The sequence below is a fragment of the Eretmochelys imbricata genome, chromosome 3 (genome assembly GCF_965152235.1).
Source record: "Eretmochelys imbricata isolate rEreImb1 chromosome 3, rEreImb1.hap1, whole genome shotgun sequence".
NCBI classification, from domain to species: Eukaryota; Metazoa; Chordata; order Testudines; family Cheloniidae; genus Eretmochelys; species Eretmochelys imbricata.
The window spans coordinates 145,631,336-145,648,545 of NC_135574.1; the positions used below are offsets into that span (position 1 = coordinate 145,631,336).

A 17,210-nucleotide genomic window follows, 5' to 3' on the forward strand; every position below is an offset into this window, starting at 1 on the left:
AAGACTCCATTCCTGGTCTATCCCTGGCAAAGACCAGCATACAGACAGACACACACCCTTTGTTTTTCTCCCTCCTCCCAGCTTTTGAAAGTATCTTGTCTCCTCATTGGTCATTTTGGTCAGGTCCCAGCGAGGTTACCTTTAGCTTCTTAACCCTTTACAGGTGAGAGGAGCTTTCCCCTGGCCAGGAGGGATTTCAAAGGGGTTTACCCTTCCCTTTATTTTTATGACACCCTCCATTTTGTCTTCAGCTGGCTCAAGAGATAGCCCTCCACCCCCAAAGGATACCTGAAAGAAACTGGAGCAAAGGAAGGTAACAATAGCAGGGGTGAGTGATTGCTGGATCCAGACTAGAAAGAGACTAGTCTGTAAAAGAAGCTTACTGGAACATCTCTGAGAGTGAGATTTCATCTGTAATCACTTTCTTACTGTCTTAGGCACAGGCTTGCGTGTTTTACTTTACTTTACAGGGTGGTTTTACTGCACTCAACACTCGTCCCTCTGCAGTTTAGCCCTACTGAAGTACAGTACCCGCTGCACTGTACTCCAAAGGAGAAGGTTGGATATGATACCTGGACATACCCAAATCTTTAACAATCCTGGGACCCTCCCTTCCCCCAGCCCCCACAGTGCTGGTGTGTTTTTTTGTTTGTCTCTCTCCTCCGGTTGTTTTTTAATAAGATAATTGTTTTGGTGTGAAAGCAATCTTTATTCCATTAATTGAAAGCAAAGAGAGCCCCACAAAGGAACAGGCAGTTTCCTTACACTTTCATAGTGCATCGTCTGCACCAATCACAATCACCTCCTGGCATTACAAGAACTGCACTCCTGAGTATAGCAACAAATCTGAGTGGCTTTCAGCTTCAAATTGCTCCCTCAAGGCATCCCTGATCCTATGGACCCATGCTGCGCCCCTCTAATAGCCCTGGTCTCTGGCTGTTCAAATTCAGCCTCCAGGCGCTGAGCCTTAGTGGTCCAGCCCTGTGTCAAGCTTTCACCCTTCCCTTCACAAATACTATAGTGCGTACAGCACGCAGCTATAAGCATAGGAATATTGTCATCGGCCAGGTACAGCCTCCCATAGAGGCAGCGCCAGCGGGCCTTTAAATGGCCAAAAGCATACTTAACAGTCATTCTGCACTTGCTCAGCCTGTTGTCGAACCGCTCCTTGCTGCTGTCCAGGTGTCCCATGTATGGCTTCATAGGCCACAGCATTAAGGGGTAGGTGGGGTCTCCCAGGATCACAGTGGGCATTTTGACTTCCCCTACGGTGATCTTCTGGTCTGGGGATAAAGTCCCTGCTTGCAGCTTCCTGAATAGGCCAGTGTTCCGAAAGGTGTATATGTCATGCACCTTTCCGGACCAGCCTGCGTTAACGTCCATGAAACACCCACAGTGATCCACAAGCACCTGAAGAACCATAGAGAAATACCCCTTCCGATAAATGTACTCAGTGGCTAGTTGGTCTTGTGCCAGAATTGGAATATGCGTGCCATCTGTCGCCCCTCTGCAGTTAGGGAAGTCCATTTGTGCAAAGCCATCCACAATGTTATGCATGTTGCCCAGAGTCACAGTCTTTTGGAGCAGGATGTGGTTAATGGCCCTGCACATTTCTGTCAACCTGAGTCCAACTGTTGACATTCCCACTCCGAACTGGTTAGTGACCAATTGGTAGCAGTCTGGAATAGCCGACTTACACAGTGCACTCGCCACGCGCTTCTCCAACAGCAGGGCAGCGCTCATTCTTGTATCCTTGCACCACAGGGCTGGTGTGAGTTCATCACACAGTCCCAAGAATGTGGCTTTCCTCAACCGAAAGTTCTGCAGCCACTGCTCATCATCGGAAACGTGCAGAATGATCCCACCACTCAGTGCTTGTTTCCTGAGCCCAAAAGCAGCATTCCACTGTGGTCAGCACCTCCGTGAATGCCACAAGCAATCTCGTGTCATAGTTACTACACGTGGTGAGATCAATGTCAGACTCCTCTTGCCTTTGTAGTTTAAGGAATAACTCCATGGCCGCTCATGACGTGTTGGTCAGAGCGAGCAGCATATTGGTCGACAGTGCGGGATCCATTCCTGCAGACCGAAGAGGCAGGGCACGCAGTACACAAACCTTCGAAAGATGGCGCCAAATGCAGACGGAAGCACAGGGATTGCTGGGATGCGAAGCAATGCATCACAGGGCATTGGGACAGGACCCAGGATGCCCCGCGACCCCCTCCGCCTTCCCACAACTCTTAGTAGCAGAAGAGATGCTCTGTGGGAAGAGCTGCCCAGAGTGCACCGCTCCGAATACCACTGCAAGTGCCACAAGTGTGAACACACTGTTACGCAAGCAGCTGACGGTGTGAACACACAACAGCAGTTTCTCGTCAATGCTCTCTGAGCGGCGCTGAAACTGCCGGAACAGTAACTCTGCCAGCATAGACGTACCCTTAGTCCTGCAACACTGTCTCAGATTTTACCCAGGTTTTGCTCCATTGCTGTCAGCCCATGTGATCTCTTAACTGAGGTTCTTAAATATTTTCAAACGGTAATTAATTAAGTCTCACAGCACCTCTGTGACAAAAATAAATAATATCTCTGTTTTACAAATGAGGCAACTGAAGAGGAGAGATGAAATGTCTCGCCTGAAGCCAGACACAGAGCTGTCATTAGCGATCTCCTAACTCTGACTCCCATTACTTATAAAACCACATAAAGAAAAGTAACAGTCCATCAGGTGTTACTACTCATGGTTTGCAATTATAACATATAGACACACACACAGCCATATACACTGTTAGAGTCACACATTCCCCTGATCTTGCAAAGACGTAGGGCTTGGCTACACTTGCAAGTTAGAGTGCATTATATCGGCCCCAGGCATCCTAACTTCTGAGGTGTCCACAGGGCCATCCCTAGCCATTTTGGTGCCCTACGCAGGCCCCCCTCACCCCCCACGGGGGGGGCTGTGTAGGGCCCCAGGCCTCTGCAGGGAGGGGCAGGGGGAAACTACCCACCAGCCCTCACCGGCGGAGCAGAGCGGGCTGGGGTCGGATCACTGCACTTCCTGCCACCCGGTGAGTGCAGGGCAGTCAGGCCCGACCCCACACTTATGCCCTAAGCAGCTGCGTCCTTTGCTTATGGGTAGGGACGGCCCTGGGTGTCCACACTGGCAAGGCACTTAGAGCGCCTGGACTCTGCAGCTGGAGCGCTCCTGGCAATCCACCTCCACGAGAAGCATAAAGCTTGCTGAGAGACGTGTTGCATTACTGCACGGGGATTGGCCTCCGGAAACATCTCATAATCCCCTGAAGTCAAGTGGCCACTCTTCTCATTGTTTTGAACTCTGGAAGGTTGGTTTTTTATGAGAGTATCCAGTTTTGAGAGCTCATTCTTAATCTTTCCCTGTTTGCTGTAGAGGATGTTGATCAGGTGGTTCCGCAGTTTCTCTGAGAGGGTGTGGCACAAGCTGTCAGCATAGTCTGTGTGGTATGTAGCTTGTAATGGCTGCAGACAAGCAGATATCCCCTTTCAAAGCTCCATTTCTGACAGGCAGCATGTTTATCTTCTCCGGGACACAAAGCAAACCATTACTGTGGAATGCCACTGCTGCCCAGGCATGTGTGTGGGAGAAAGAGGTGGGGGGTGGGGGTGTCTGCTGCCATCTGAACTTACAGGACAGCATGCTGACACACACTGCCCCCCAAAACACACTGTCTCTCCCCCGACATACACACAACACAACTGTCACACTCCACTCCACCCCCCTCCTCCGTTTGAAGAGCACGCTGCAGCCACTTACACACTGGGATAGCTACCACAATGCACTGCTCTCGGTGGCGTTGCAACAGCTACGAATGTGGCCACACCACTGCGCTTGCAGCTGATCGTGTAAACGCACGGCAGCGTTTTCCCTGCTGCGGTCTCCAAAGGCCGGTTTAACTCCCAGCACTCTGCATCTGCAAGTGTAGCCAAGCCCTTAGGCATAGGCTTGACTTCACTTTGGAAAAGTCACACCTTAAACTAGGATGGATAGAAATCAGGAATAATCAGCTAATGACTTCATTAACCTTTTCTTCTCAAAAGATTTTTAAAATATTGCACTCAAAATTGACACGAAGGATTGGAAATTCTAATACAGCAGTAGGAGGTCCAGATTAGAGTTAAAATTAACTTCTGTTCTTTTAGTACACAAAAGTCAATTTCATTTCAAATCACACTTGTTTGCCCGTGTTTTAATCTTTTATAACATGTTCCCACATACAAAAAGTAATTGAGAGAATTAACTTCAAATTACTTGATATGGAAATGTATACCCTCTCTGTAAAGTGTTTTGTACCTATATGAGATACTGTAAAATACAGACATTTTAAAAAGTACTAGATACTAAAAATAAGCTTCCTGAATTAGTTCATGCTGACCTGAAATTTTTCTGGAACTCCAAATTCAAGAATTTGTAAATGCTTTGTTCGCGGTACCTCCTCCCTTAGAACTGCGGATGTCAAGTCATTTAAAATGTGTTCAATCCAATTAGTTCCTGAAACATAAAATAACTGTTAGAAGGAGCCAAGCAGGAATTTCAGAACTGTAGCCTGTTAAATATCTAGCATAACTTTCTAAAGAGTCAGTATACTAGTCCTCCATATAACTTGTAGGTGTTCCATTATATAACTTGTAACAGTTGTAGGTACACAATTTTCAGACAGAAGTGTGATTTTTACATTGAGTGTGTCTCTTTAATGCAACATTGGGGGCGAGAATGAAATCCTGTGCTTTGGCAATTACAAGTTAAGTTATATATCCCCCGCACAACTGTACTTTATTTACATTGCCTATGTGCATATAATGGCAACCCTTGTAAGCACTTTAAGGCTGCTGCTTCTGCTATGTACAGCTTGTGAACACAGTGTAAGGATATGCCTTCACTGCAATAAAAAACCCATGGCACCAATAGCCTGGGTCAACTGAATCTCACAGCCTGGGTCAACTGAGTCAGGCTCGTGGTACTAAAAATAGCAGTGTAGACATCTGGGTTCAGGGGAGCCTGGGCTTTGAAATCCCACAGTGGGGGAAGAAGGTGTCAGAGCCCGGGCTCCAGCCCAAGCACAAATGTCTACACTGCTATTTTTAGCTCCGTGTCCCAAGTCCTGTAAGCCTGAATCAATTGACCTGGGCTCTGAGACTTGGTGCAGTGGGTCTTTTATTGCCGTGCAGTGACTCAGATCTTGTTGCTACACAGAATCTCCTTCATGTAGGAGGAGGAGATCTTTGCTGCAAGACTGAAGAACAGAGAAGTGAAGATAAGGTTTCCCTGCAACATCCTCAGACTGCCACCTGCTCTTTCTCTATTCCCCAGTCAGCTCAGTTACTACACATATGCTTCCTTTTGGGTTGGCAGGGAAGAGTAGAGCAAGGGCTGTGCTCAGGAGTAACTATCTGTGGCAAAAAAAGAGTATTACTGGGAGAGGAATGCCTTTGTCCAACAATCACACGATCCCTGCAAGGGTACTATCATGAGTCTGGGAGAGCCGAGTTCAAGTTCCTTCTTCTCATCAGGAAAAGGAGGAATTCATTTGGGAATCTTCCACATCCCAGGTGAGTATCCTAAACACTAGGCTAAAGGTTCATAGATTCCAAGGCCAGAAGGGATCATTGTGATCATCTAGTCTGATCTCCTGTATAACACAGGCCATAAACATCCCCCAAAGAATTCCTAGAACATATCTTTTAGAAAAACATAATCCGTCCCCCCCCCCAAGTCATTTTGTGCAATTAGGCTGCCTCTGAGTACACCTAATGGATCAGGCCCTACAGATGAGATAGCTGGGACAGTGCCTATCTGCCTCTGGCTTGAGGATCATGAAGGGCTTAGGTGTGAGGTAGGCATCTGGGTGCCTCCCAGAGGCATCAGTGTATTTGCCCAGAGGAAGAAACATAGGTGTCTGGGAGACTTTTACAGCAAAAATATAGGTGGTGAGTAAATTTAGTTTGTCTATAGCATAGGCAGCAGCTGAACTGGGGATTTGTAAATTGGAATGGTGCCTAAAACTAGGACTTTGGTACCTAAGTCTGGAGTTTGTGCATCTACATTCCTTTGTGGATCTGGGCCAAACAGACACCAGCCTAAATATTACCAAGTGTTCTGAAAAAATCATCAGTCTTGGGCTAAGAACAGCTTCGATAAGGGTATTGAATGGCATGTTGTCATAACCATACAGCTATGGGTAGCCTAGAATTCCTCCTTACCTGTAAGGGATTAAGAAGCTCAGATAGCCTGGTTGGCACCTGACCAACAGGACCAATGCGGAAAGGAGATACTTTCAAATCTTGGGAGGGGGGAAGGTTTTGTTTGTGCTCTTTGTTTTGTGTAGTTGTTCTCTCTTGGGACTGAGAGGGGCTAGACAGAAATCCATCTTCTCCAACCCCTCCCAATCCAAGCCTCCAATATTGCAACCGGTATAGGTAAACCAGGCAAGGCGGATTAGTTTATCTTTTGTTTTTCTTGTGAATTTTCCCTGTGCTAAGAGGGAGGTTTATTCCTGTTTTCTGTAACTTTAAAGTTTTGCCCAGAGGGGGATCCTCTGTGTTTTGAGTCTGAATACCCTGTAAAGTATTTTCCAAACTGATTTTACAGAGATGATTTTTACCTTTTTTTTTTTTTTTTTTTTTAATAAAATCCTTCTTTTAAGAACCTGACAGATTTTTCCATTGTTCCAAGACCCAGGGGTTTGGGTCTTTGATCATTTTGTAACCAATTGGTTAGGATATTATTCTCAAGCCTCCCCAGGAAAGGGGGTGTAAGCGCTTGGGGGGATTGCTGGGGGAAGAGGAACTCCAAGTGGTCCTTTTCCCTGGTTCTTTGTTAAATCACTTGGTGGTGGCAGCGTTACTGAAATCCAAGGTACAAGGGAGAATTTGTGCCTGGGGAGTTTTTAACCCAAGCTAGTAGAAATAAGCTTAGGGGATCTTTCATGCGAGTCCCCACGTCTGTACCCTAGAGTTCAGAGTGGGGAGGGAACCCTGACACATGTATCCCCCAAAAGTGGTGCTATTGCACCCTTAACCTACTGGTGTGTGAGGGGGAGATTCTGCCAAGCAGGACAGCAAGTTGGAACATGAGGGTTAAATCCTATCATGGGTTTTGTTATCCCAGCTGGGAGTGTCTCCCACAGCCAGGGCAATCAGGAACCTAGTTAAGCTCAGACTCATAAAAAAAGGAAAGGGCTGATTTATTTTCACAAGAAGCGGAGACAGGGTGTTGCTAATGAAAACCAGGACAGTGAGCTCTGGAGGTATGAGAGATGCCTTTCCTGTTTCTTTACAGTTTTCTGTTAAGCTACATTAAGAGAACGTAGCCATGGATTTTCCTGATTTGTGTTATTCTGGCTGAATAAGAACCCTATATACAGAGGTGCACCCTATAGACTCCCCGGTACGGCGTACCGGCAAGGGCCCGTGCGCTGTACCAGGGTGGACCGGCTTCCCCAGGCGGCAATTTCAAGGGCCTGGGGCTCCCAGCAGCGGCTGGAGCCCTGGGCCCTTTACATTTCCACCAGAGCCTGGCTGCTGGAGCCCTGGGGTAGCAGCGGTGGGGCTCCAGTGGCTATTTAAAGGGCCCACGCTCGGAAGGGGCCCTGGCTGCTCTTCTCTGCTCCCCGCTCTCTCCTATGGGGGCAGAAGTTTGGTGCTGCCTTCTCCCGGGGCTCTGTCCTGCTGCTGCAGGGCAGGCTTCGCTGGCAGCCCAGCTCCCCCCTCCCCCGCCTCTTTCCCCAGTGTGCTGCATTCTCTCCCCCCCCCCACTCACTCTCTCTCCCTGCTGCCAATCAGCTGTTTGCTGGCATGAGGAAGCAGAGAAGAGGTGGGGGCGGGGCCTTGGGGAAGGGGGTGGAAGGGGGCATACCCCCTCCAGCCCCCTGCCGTGAGCCGCTCAGGGCAGGGAGATGGGAGCAACCCCAGCCCACACCCCCACACCACATGCCCTGACTCCTGCACCCCCCCACATCCCCACCCTGAGCACCAAACGGGAGCTCCTGCACCCTCCCCCACCCCACATACCCACCTGCACCACTTGCACCAAATGGGAGCTGCCCCAGGTAAGTGCTCCACACCCCAACCTCCTGAGCCCCCTCCCTCTTTCTAGCTCCTGGACAGACCCTGCACTCCAACCTCCAGCCTGCTCCCGCACCCTAACTCCCTCCCAGACCCTGCATTCCCAGCCCTGTTCTCAGTGCACCCCCACCCTCAGCTTGGTGCAGAGAGAGACAAAGAGAATGGGCTAGAACCAGGGAGAAGGTAGGTGTGTGTGGGGCGGATCCTATTTACACCCTCCCCAGCCCTGCTGCCCTTGCAGTTTACTCCCAGCCCTTCCCTTGCTCCAAGGACCAACCCTAGCTCCCGCCCCACTATGTTTTTGCACCCAGCCCCTGCCTTGCTCCAGACAGCAGGGATTAATTCTCCCCCCCATGCCTCACTGTGCTCATCTTGCCCTGGCCCCTGCCTTGCTCCAGCTGGGGACCAATCCTTTCCCCCACCCCCCATGCCCTGCTGTGCTCTTGCCCCTGGCCTCTTCTTTCCCCAGGGGGGCTGTTAAGGTTCCTTCCCCACTCTGAACTCTAGGGTACAGATGTGGGGACCTGCATGAAAACCTCCTAAGCTTACTTTTACCAGCTTAGGTTAAAACTTCCCCAAGGTACAAACTATTTTGCCTTTTGCCCTTGGACTTTCGCTGCCACCACCAAACATCTAACCGGGTTATTTATTAGGAAAGAGCCGTTTGGAAACGTCTTCCCCCCCCCCCCCCGCTCCAAAATCTTACCCCCTTTTTTCTGGGGAAGGTTTGATAAAAATCCTCACCAATTTGCAAAGGTGACCACAGACCCAAACCCTTGGATCTTAAGAACAATAAAAAAACAAATCAGTTTCTTAAAAGAAGAATTTTAATAGAAGAAAAAGTAAAAAAAAAAATCACCTCTGTAAAATCAGGATGGTAAATACCTTACAGGGTAATTAGATTCAAAACATAGAGAATCCCTCTAGGAAAAACCTTAAGTTACAAAAAACACAAAAACAGGAATATCCATTCCATTCAGCACAGCTTATTTTCTCAGCCATTTAAAGAAATCATAATCTAATGCATATCTAGCTAGGTTACTTACTAAATTCTAAGACTCCATTCCTGTTCTGTCCCCAGCAAAAGCATCACACAGACAGACCCAGACCCTTTGTTTTTCCCCCCCTCCAGCTTTGAAAGTATCTTGTCTCTTCATTGGTCATTGTGGTCAGGTGCCAGCGAGGTTATCCTAGCTGTGAAAGGGTTTTTCCTCTGGCCAGGAGGGATTTTAAAGGTGTTTACCCTTCCCTTTATATTTATGACAGGGGCCCTCAAATATCTTTGGTCCAGGCCCACAAAAAGTTAATGCGGCCCGGGCACTTTAAATAGCCTCCTTTAAATCACCCCCAGACCCCAGGGCTCTCAGTTGCCTCTGCAGCTGGGAGCTCAGGGGGTGATTTAAAGGGCCCGGGGCTCCCAGCTGCTGCCCTCACAGCCCTAGCCCCAGGGCCTTTAAACAATGATTGAAAGTGCCTGGGGATTTAAAGGCCCCACCCCCTCATCAGGACTCCGGAGTATTGGTAAGTCCTTTAAGTTACTTTCACCTCTGCCTATATATAAACTGGAAATGTCTCAATTTATTTTACCTGGATCTCCTATCTCTCTGCAATTGCTCAGCCTACGGCTCTGCCAGAAAAAACTTGCAGCTCCAAGAATAGCTTATTTAGTAAATGGAGTTTTAACTTAAGTGTTTTCTCATTCCTGCCTACATACTGCAAGGCCAATAGTATAATTAATTTTTTTTATAGATACTCTGGTTAAATTTCCTATATAATTTGACTGGAGATCGCCTATTAGCCAATCAGATTCCTTTTCAGTTTGCTTAGAAAAATCTTTTTCTCCTGTATCAAGTAAACTCCTTTCTTCCTTCAAAGCCTTCTTCAAAACATATCTCCTACAAAGACTTTCCTTGTAGAATCCTATTCCCATCTTAAATTCATACCATCTCTTACAGTGGGATTTTCAAAAGTGCTTAGCATCCACCTATCTTTACACCCATTGCTTCAACGGGAGCAGAATTAGGCTAGCGCTGATTGCTTCTGAAAATCCCATCCTTCATGACCTGTGTCTGAACTGTCTTGTCTGTGTCTGTTCTAAACTAGTGATGGGGTCCGTGCCTCTTTATACTGGTGTACAGCTCTAAGCCTGCCATTAGTTTGTTATTAACAAAGTTTCGGGGCAGTTCAGATTCTGTTCTGGCTCTGAATTCTGTGGACTGACCCCCATCTCTTCACCATATATATGAAGGTATAATGCTACGTAGGCACAAAAAGGCAGAATTACAGCAACTATAGGAATCAAAAGCTTAAAATTTCCTGACACTTGTATATTTAAGCTCACCATAATCTTGCATGATTCTTTGTATTTAAGTTACTACAGCCAGCAGCATGTCTATCACTGCTAGATTAAACACACATCTGAAATTATGGAAGAGGAAAACACATGGCTCACTAGCACACTGACAGGTTTCAGAGTAACAGCTGTGTTAGTCTGTATTCGCAAAAAGAAAAGGAGTACTTGTGGCACCTTAGAGACTAACCAATTTATTTGAGCATAAGCTTTCGTGAACTACAGCTCACTTCATCGGATGCATACTGTGGAAAGTGTAGAAGATCTTTTATACACACAAAGCATGAAAAAATACCTGCCCCCACCCCACTCTCCTGCTCGCAATAGCTTATCTAAAATGACCACTCTCCTTACAATGTGTATGATAATCAAGGTGGGCCATTTCCAGCACAAATCCAGGGTTTAACAAGAATATCTGAGGGGGGGGGCGGGTTTAGGAAAAAACAAGGGGAAATAGGTTACCTTGCATAATGACTTAGCCACTCCCAGTCTCTATTCAAGCCTAAGTTAATTGTATCCAATTTGCAAATGAATTCCAATTCAACAGTTTCTCGCTGGAGTCTGGATTTGAAGTTTTTTTGTTGAAGAATTGCAACTTTCATGTCTGTAGTCGCGTGACCAGAGAGATTGAAGTGTTCTCCGACTGGTTTATGAAAGTTATAATTCTTGACATCTGATTTGTGTCCATTTATTCTTTTACGTAGAGACTGTCCAGTTTGACCAATGTACATGGCAGAGGGGCGTTGCTGGCACATGGTGGCATATATCACATTGGTGGATGCGCAGGTGAACGAGCCTCTGATAGTGTGGCTGATATTATTAGGCCCTGTGATGGTGTCCCCTGAATAGATATGTGGGCACAGTTGGCAACAGGCTTTGTTGCAAGGATAGGTTCCTGGGTTAGTGATTCTGTTGTGTGGTATGTGGTTGCTGGTGAAGTATTTGCTTCAGGTTGGGGGACTGTCTGTAGGCAAGGACTGGCCTGTCTCCCAGGATTTGTGAGAGTGTTGGGTCATCCTTCAGGATAGGTTGTAGATCCTTAATAATGCGTTGGAGGGGTTTTAGTTGGGGGCTGAAGGTGACGGCTAGTGGCGTTCTGTTATTTTCTTTGTTGGGTCTGTCCTGTAGTAGGTGACTTCTGGGAACTCTTCTGGCTCTATCAATCTGTTTCTTCACTTCCGCAGGTGGGTACTGTAGTTGTAAGAATGCTTGATAGAGATCTTGTAGGTGTTTGTCTCTGTCTGATAGGTTGGAGCAAATGCGGTTGTATCGCAGAGCTTGGCTATAGATGATGGATCGTGTGGTGTGGTCAGGGTGAAAGCTGGAGGCATGTAGGTAGGAATAGCGGTCAGTAGGTTTCCGGTATAGGGTGGTGTTTATGTGACCATCGTTTATTAGCACTGTAGTGTCCAGGAAGTGGATCTCTTGTGTGGACTTGTCCAGGCTGATGTTGATGGTGGGACGGAAATTGTTGAAATCATGGTGGAATTCCTCAAGGGCTTCTTTTCCATGGGTCCAGATGATGAAGATGTCATCAATATAGCACAAGTAGAGTAGGGGCGTTAGGGGACGAGAGCTGAGGAAGCGTTGTTCTAAGTCAGCCATAAAAATGTTGGCATATTGTGGGGCCATGCGGGTACCCATAGCAGTGCCGCTGATCTGAAGGTTTACATTGTCCCCAAATGTAAAATAGTTATGGGTAAGGACAAAGTCACAAAGTTCAGCCACCAGGTTAGCCGTGACATTATCGGGGATAGTGTTCTTGACGGCTTGTAGTCCATCTTTGTGTGGAATGTTGGTGTAGAGGGCTTCTACATCCATAGTGGCCAGGATGGTGTTATCAGGAAGATCACTGATGGATTGTAGTTTCCTCAGGAAGTCAGTGGTGTCTCGAAGGTAGTTGGGAGTGCTGGTAGTGTAGGGCCTGAGGAGGGAGTCTACATAGCCAGAAAATCCTGCTGTCAGGGTGCCAATGCCTGAGATGATGGGGCGCCCAGGATTTCCAGGTTTATGGATCTTGGGTAGTAGATAGAATATCCCAGGTCGGGGTTCCAGGGGTGTGTCTGTGTGGATTTGATCTTGTGCTTTTTCAGGGAGTTTCTTGAGCAAATGCTGTAGTTGCTTTTCGTAACTCTCAGTGGGATCAGAGGGTAAAGTGCTAATAAACGATGGTCACATAAACACCACCCTATACCGGAAACGGCATTTGCTCCAACCCCTCAGACCGAGACAAACACCTACAAGATCTCTATCAAGCATTCTTACAACTACAGTACCCACCTGCGGAAGTGAAGAAACAGATTGATAGAGCCGGAAGAGTTCCCAGAAGTCACCTACTACAGGACAGACCCAACAAAGAAAATAACAGAACGCCACTAGCCGTCACCTTCAGCCCCCAACTAAAACCTTTCCAACGCATTATTAAGGATCTACAACCTATCCTGAAGGATGACCCAACACTCTCACAAAGCTTGGGAGACAGGCCAGTCTTTGCCTACAGACAGCCCCCCAACCTGAAGCAAATACTCACCAACAACCACATACCACACAACAGAACCACTAACCCAGGAACCTATCCTTGCAACAAAGCCCGTTGCCAACTGTGCCCACATATCTATTCAGGGGACACCATCACAGGGCCTAATAACATCAGCCACACTATCAGAGGCTCGTTCACCTGTGCATCCACCAATGTGATATATGCCATCATGTGCCAGCAACGCCCCTCTGCCATGTACATTGGTCAAACTGGACAGTCTCTACGTAAAAGAATAAATGGACACAAATCAGATGTCAAGAATTATAACTTTCATAAACCAGTCGGAGAACACTTCAGTCTCTCTGGTCACGCGACTACAGACATGAAAGTTGCAATTCTTCAACAAAAAAACTTCAAATCCAGACTCCAGCGAGAAACTGTTGAATTGGAATTCATTTGCAAATTGGATACAATTAACTTAGGCTTGAATAGAGACTGGGAGTGGCTAAGTTATTATGCAAGGTAACCTATTTTCCCCTTGTTTTTTCCTAACCCCCCCCCCGCCCCCCAGACGTTCTTGTTAAACCCTGGATTTGTGCTGGAAATGGCCCACCTTGATTATCATACACATTGTAAGGAGAGTGGTCATTTTAGATAAGCTATTGCCAGCAGGACAGCGGGGTGGGGGCAGGTATTTTTTCATGCTTTGTGTGTATAAAAGATCTTTTACACTTTCCACAGTATGCATCCGATGAAGTGAGCTGTAGCTCACGAAAGCTTATGCTCAAATAAATTGGTTAGTCTCTCTAAGGTGCCACAAGTACTCCTTCACTAGCACACTGTTTCCCTGTGACAAATGAGGATTTACTACTGCATGTAGCATTTGAATTTCAGTGCTTTTCTGCATTCTTAGAAAATGATCACATATATTTGACATCTAAGCACTTTTCTTTCAATTTTGCACCAAAAAAATCCAGACTTACCGCATTTAGGATAAGTAGCGAGGAACACATCATCTTTTCTAACTTCCATGGTGTCCAATGCTTGGAAGGTCTCAGCGCAACACAACACACTAGGGTATAGCACCCCCTTGTACGTGATCAGCAGCTCCTCAGGTTTTTTCCCTTCAGCTGCATCAAGAACTGCATCTATTTCCCTAGCAAAGCTGCTCATAGCCATGGTTGGAGTTTGCTTTGCCTTTTGCCAGACTCTGCCCTTAAACCGTGTCTCTAGTTTTCTTTGGGAGGAGAGGGAGGAGGAGGCTGATAAGGAACTCTTACATATGAACTGACTGGCTTATCTGCTGCATCACCCTGTTTCTCTTGTCCAATAAGGGAAATCCAAACTGAAAGAAGTGTTGAATTACAAGCTCCTGGTGTGAACTCTTGGTCATGAACTGTAATGGATTTCAGCCAGTGTTGAGCATTACATTTAACTTGCGCTTTCCTTTGGCGTGAATTGTAATGGGAGAAACTCCTAGTGGGATAAGGGTGAGAAACAAATTGTGCTTGTTCAGTCCCTCAGCCTCCATGTGGAATGGAATACTCTTCCACCTAACCCACTGGCTGTTCAGTTTCCACCAAAGGTAAATACAGATTTCAGAGTAGCAGCCGTGTTAGTGTGTATTCGCAAAAAGAACAGGAGGACTTGTGGCACCTTAGAGACTAACAAATTTATTTGAGCAGAAGCTTTCATGAGCTACAGCTTATACTCAAAAAAATTTGTTAGTCTCCAAGGTGCCACAAGTACTCCTGTTCTTTTTACCTAAGGTAAAGGTATCTGTTAAGCACCCTGGGGAGTTGCTGATGTAGAATCATGCTGCTGTTTGTGTGCAAACTAGACGTTGTAAAACTGGATGCGTTGCCACAATAACAGGAAAGAGAGAGGACTAAAGGGAGATGGGTTAACTGCTTCTCAGGCTTACAGTGGTTTTAAAACAGAGACTGGGATCTCTTCAGAGTAAAGATTGTCGCTAACTTTTTCGTCTAAGCCTAATACTGATAGCCAAGTTAGGGTTTTAGGTAAAACCAAAAAGACAGCCTTCACTGTAAAGGCTGGATACCCCAGTATCTAATACACCTCTACCCCGATATAACTCTGTGCTTGGGAGCCAAAAAATCTTACCACGTTATGGATGAAACCGTGTTATATCGAACTTGCTTTGATCCACCGGAGCATGCAGCCCCACCCCCCCAAGGCACTGCTTTACCACGTTATATCCAAATTCGTGTTATATCGGGTCGCATTATATCCGGGTAGAGGTGTATTAACCTTCCACAAAAGAATCTGTCACTGTCCACAGCGGACTCAACAGAATCCAATAAGCCCCTTCACCAGTATTCTTCAGAGACACCACACTGCAGATACAGGTCAGAAATCAATTTTACTATGTCCAGTTGTGATATACCATGGCACAATCCAGACTAGTGGGGGTTGTGTCATCCCTGCCCTGCAATTTTGGGTGCCGTATGACGCCTTGCTGTAGCAGCTCCTACCTGGGCCACTCACAGTCTCCCAGCATGCAAGCCACACCTTGAGTGTCTGCATGTAACCGCAGCCTGCTAGCTACACTGGGCTCTCACCAGTATCGGTTAGTGCTTAATTTGTGCAGGGGCTGAGCTCCGGTGCCTCTGGACTTGGCAGTTCATAGCCCCATCGCCTCTGGACTTACCGCATCAGTTCTTTTGTGCGCACAAGAGATGCAAGCAGCAGCGCAACCCTCCGCCTCCACGTCATTCAGCTGCCAGAGGAATGTCCGTGGAGCATTGCACGGCTGCTTGCATGATGCGTGAGCCCCAGCACCTCTACCATGACAAAGTAAGCAGTGGTTTTGTTTATATTGCAGGGAGATCCCAACACACCACCAGCCCTGTATCTTCCCCCAGAAATGTATGTCCCGTACTGCCCAGCCCTTTCCTGGACCGTACAAATATATTAAGTCCATTACACCTTTTAATGGAATAACATGCCAACTCCTTACCTTAAATAGCTACCCAGACACTTCAACTTAAACACACTGCGTAAGAGTCAACAGTAAAACAAGTTTATTAACTACAAAGAGATGTATTTTAAGTGAGGTCAAGTAATGAGGCATAAAAGTCAGAAATGGTTATAAGAAAAATAAAAATTTAAAACACGTACGAATATCTACTTAAGACACTATTTTAGTTGCAAAGCAAACTTTCTCACCACATGCTTTAGCAGATTACTGACCAGACTATCAGGTCAAGACTCCTTCCCCTGAGTCCAACAGCTGTTTCCTTTTGTCGTCTCAGGTGCAGAGAATGAGATTCACAGGGGAAGCAAGAGAAGTGCCTGGGATTGTTTGTCTGTCGTTTTTATAGCAAGTAGTGGGGGTTTGCCCATTAGTAAGTGGAGAATAAATAAAGATGATAACAAAGGCAAAGATGAATTTAGAGTTGGTAACTTGACTGAGATTTTCCAGACTTTCTGCAGATCAGGGTTTTCTAAGCTGCAATATACTCGAGATCAGTGATTCTCAACTGGGGTCCAGACCCCCTGGGGGGTCTGTGAGCCCTTTCAGGGGGGCTGTGGAGCCCCGTGGCTGAAACCTGGTGCCCCAAACCCCAGCACTTCCGCAAATAGAAGTAAATCTATGCCTATGCCCAAGGGTCCCCCCGCCGGCCCGGAACCCTGAGTTCCCCTCTTGCCCCCACTGGGCCCTGGTGTTTTTATACCATGCTGAGGGGGGCCTCAGCAAGAAAAAGGTTGAGAACCCCTGCTCTAATTACTGACTTTCAAACTTTATTTTTAGGTAACTAGAGTCTTGTAAATTAGTGGTCTATTTACAATTTTAACATAAACAAGGTTTGCATTTCTTCCCAGCTCTCTGCAACAGCAATCAGCTTTTCAGAATGACTGAAAAATTCCCTGCATGACCCTCAGAACAAAGATCTGAAACTGGCTATCAATGCCCAGAGATCACAGCTATTAAAATAGAACAAGCACTTTTAAAATAAAACCTTACCATTGTCACTCTCTGCTCCCCCATCCCACAGACAATCCCCACCTCTATTCATATTATTGTAGGCTCTTGCCCACCATCTACCCTCCCCTTTCACTCTCTTCTACCTGAAGATTCTCCTCACCCTCCCGCTTGTTTCTCCTTGCTCTGCAGATGGTGTGCCGCCCCCACCCAGCCCCCATCACTTCCTCTTTGGTGGGTTGCTCGCAGCTCATCCTTCCTCCCCCACTACTTCACCTACCGCTTCCCAACCAATCACCGGGGCTCTCACTCCACGAGCCTTTCTTTCCTCTTCCCAA

At 46.9% G+C, this 17,210-nt stretch overlaps 1 protein-coding gene across 1 annotated transcript in view; it reads right to left on the reverse strand.

Moving 5' to 3' along the window:
- LOC144262216 (sulfotransferase 6B1-like) overlaps positions 1–14,105 on the reverse strand; it is a 28,379-nt gene extending 14,274 nt beyond the window's left edge. The window contains exons 1-2 of the mRNA XM_077811891.1: positions 13,910–14,105; positions 4,410–4,525 (exon numbers count right to left, since the gene is read on the reverse strand). Coding sequence (XP_077668017.1) covers positions 4,410–4,525; positions 13,910–14,105 — 312 coding nt within the window. The remainder of the gene's footprint in view (positions 1–4,409; positions 4,526–13,909) is intronic.
- Between the last annotated feature and the right edge of the window lie 3,105 nt (positions 14,106–17,210).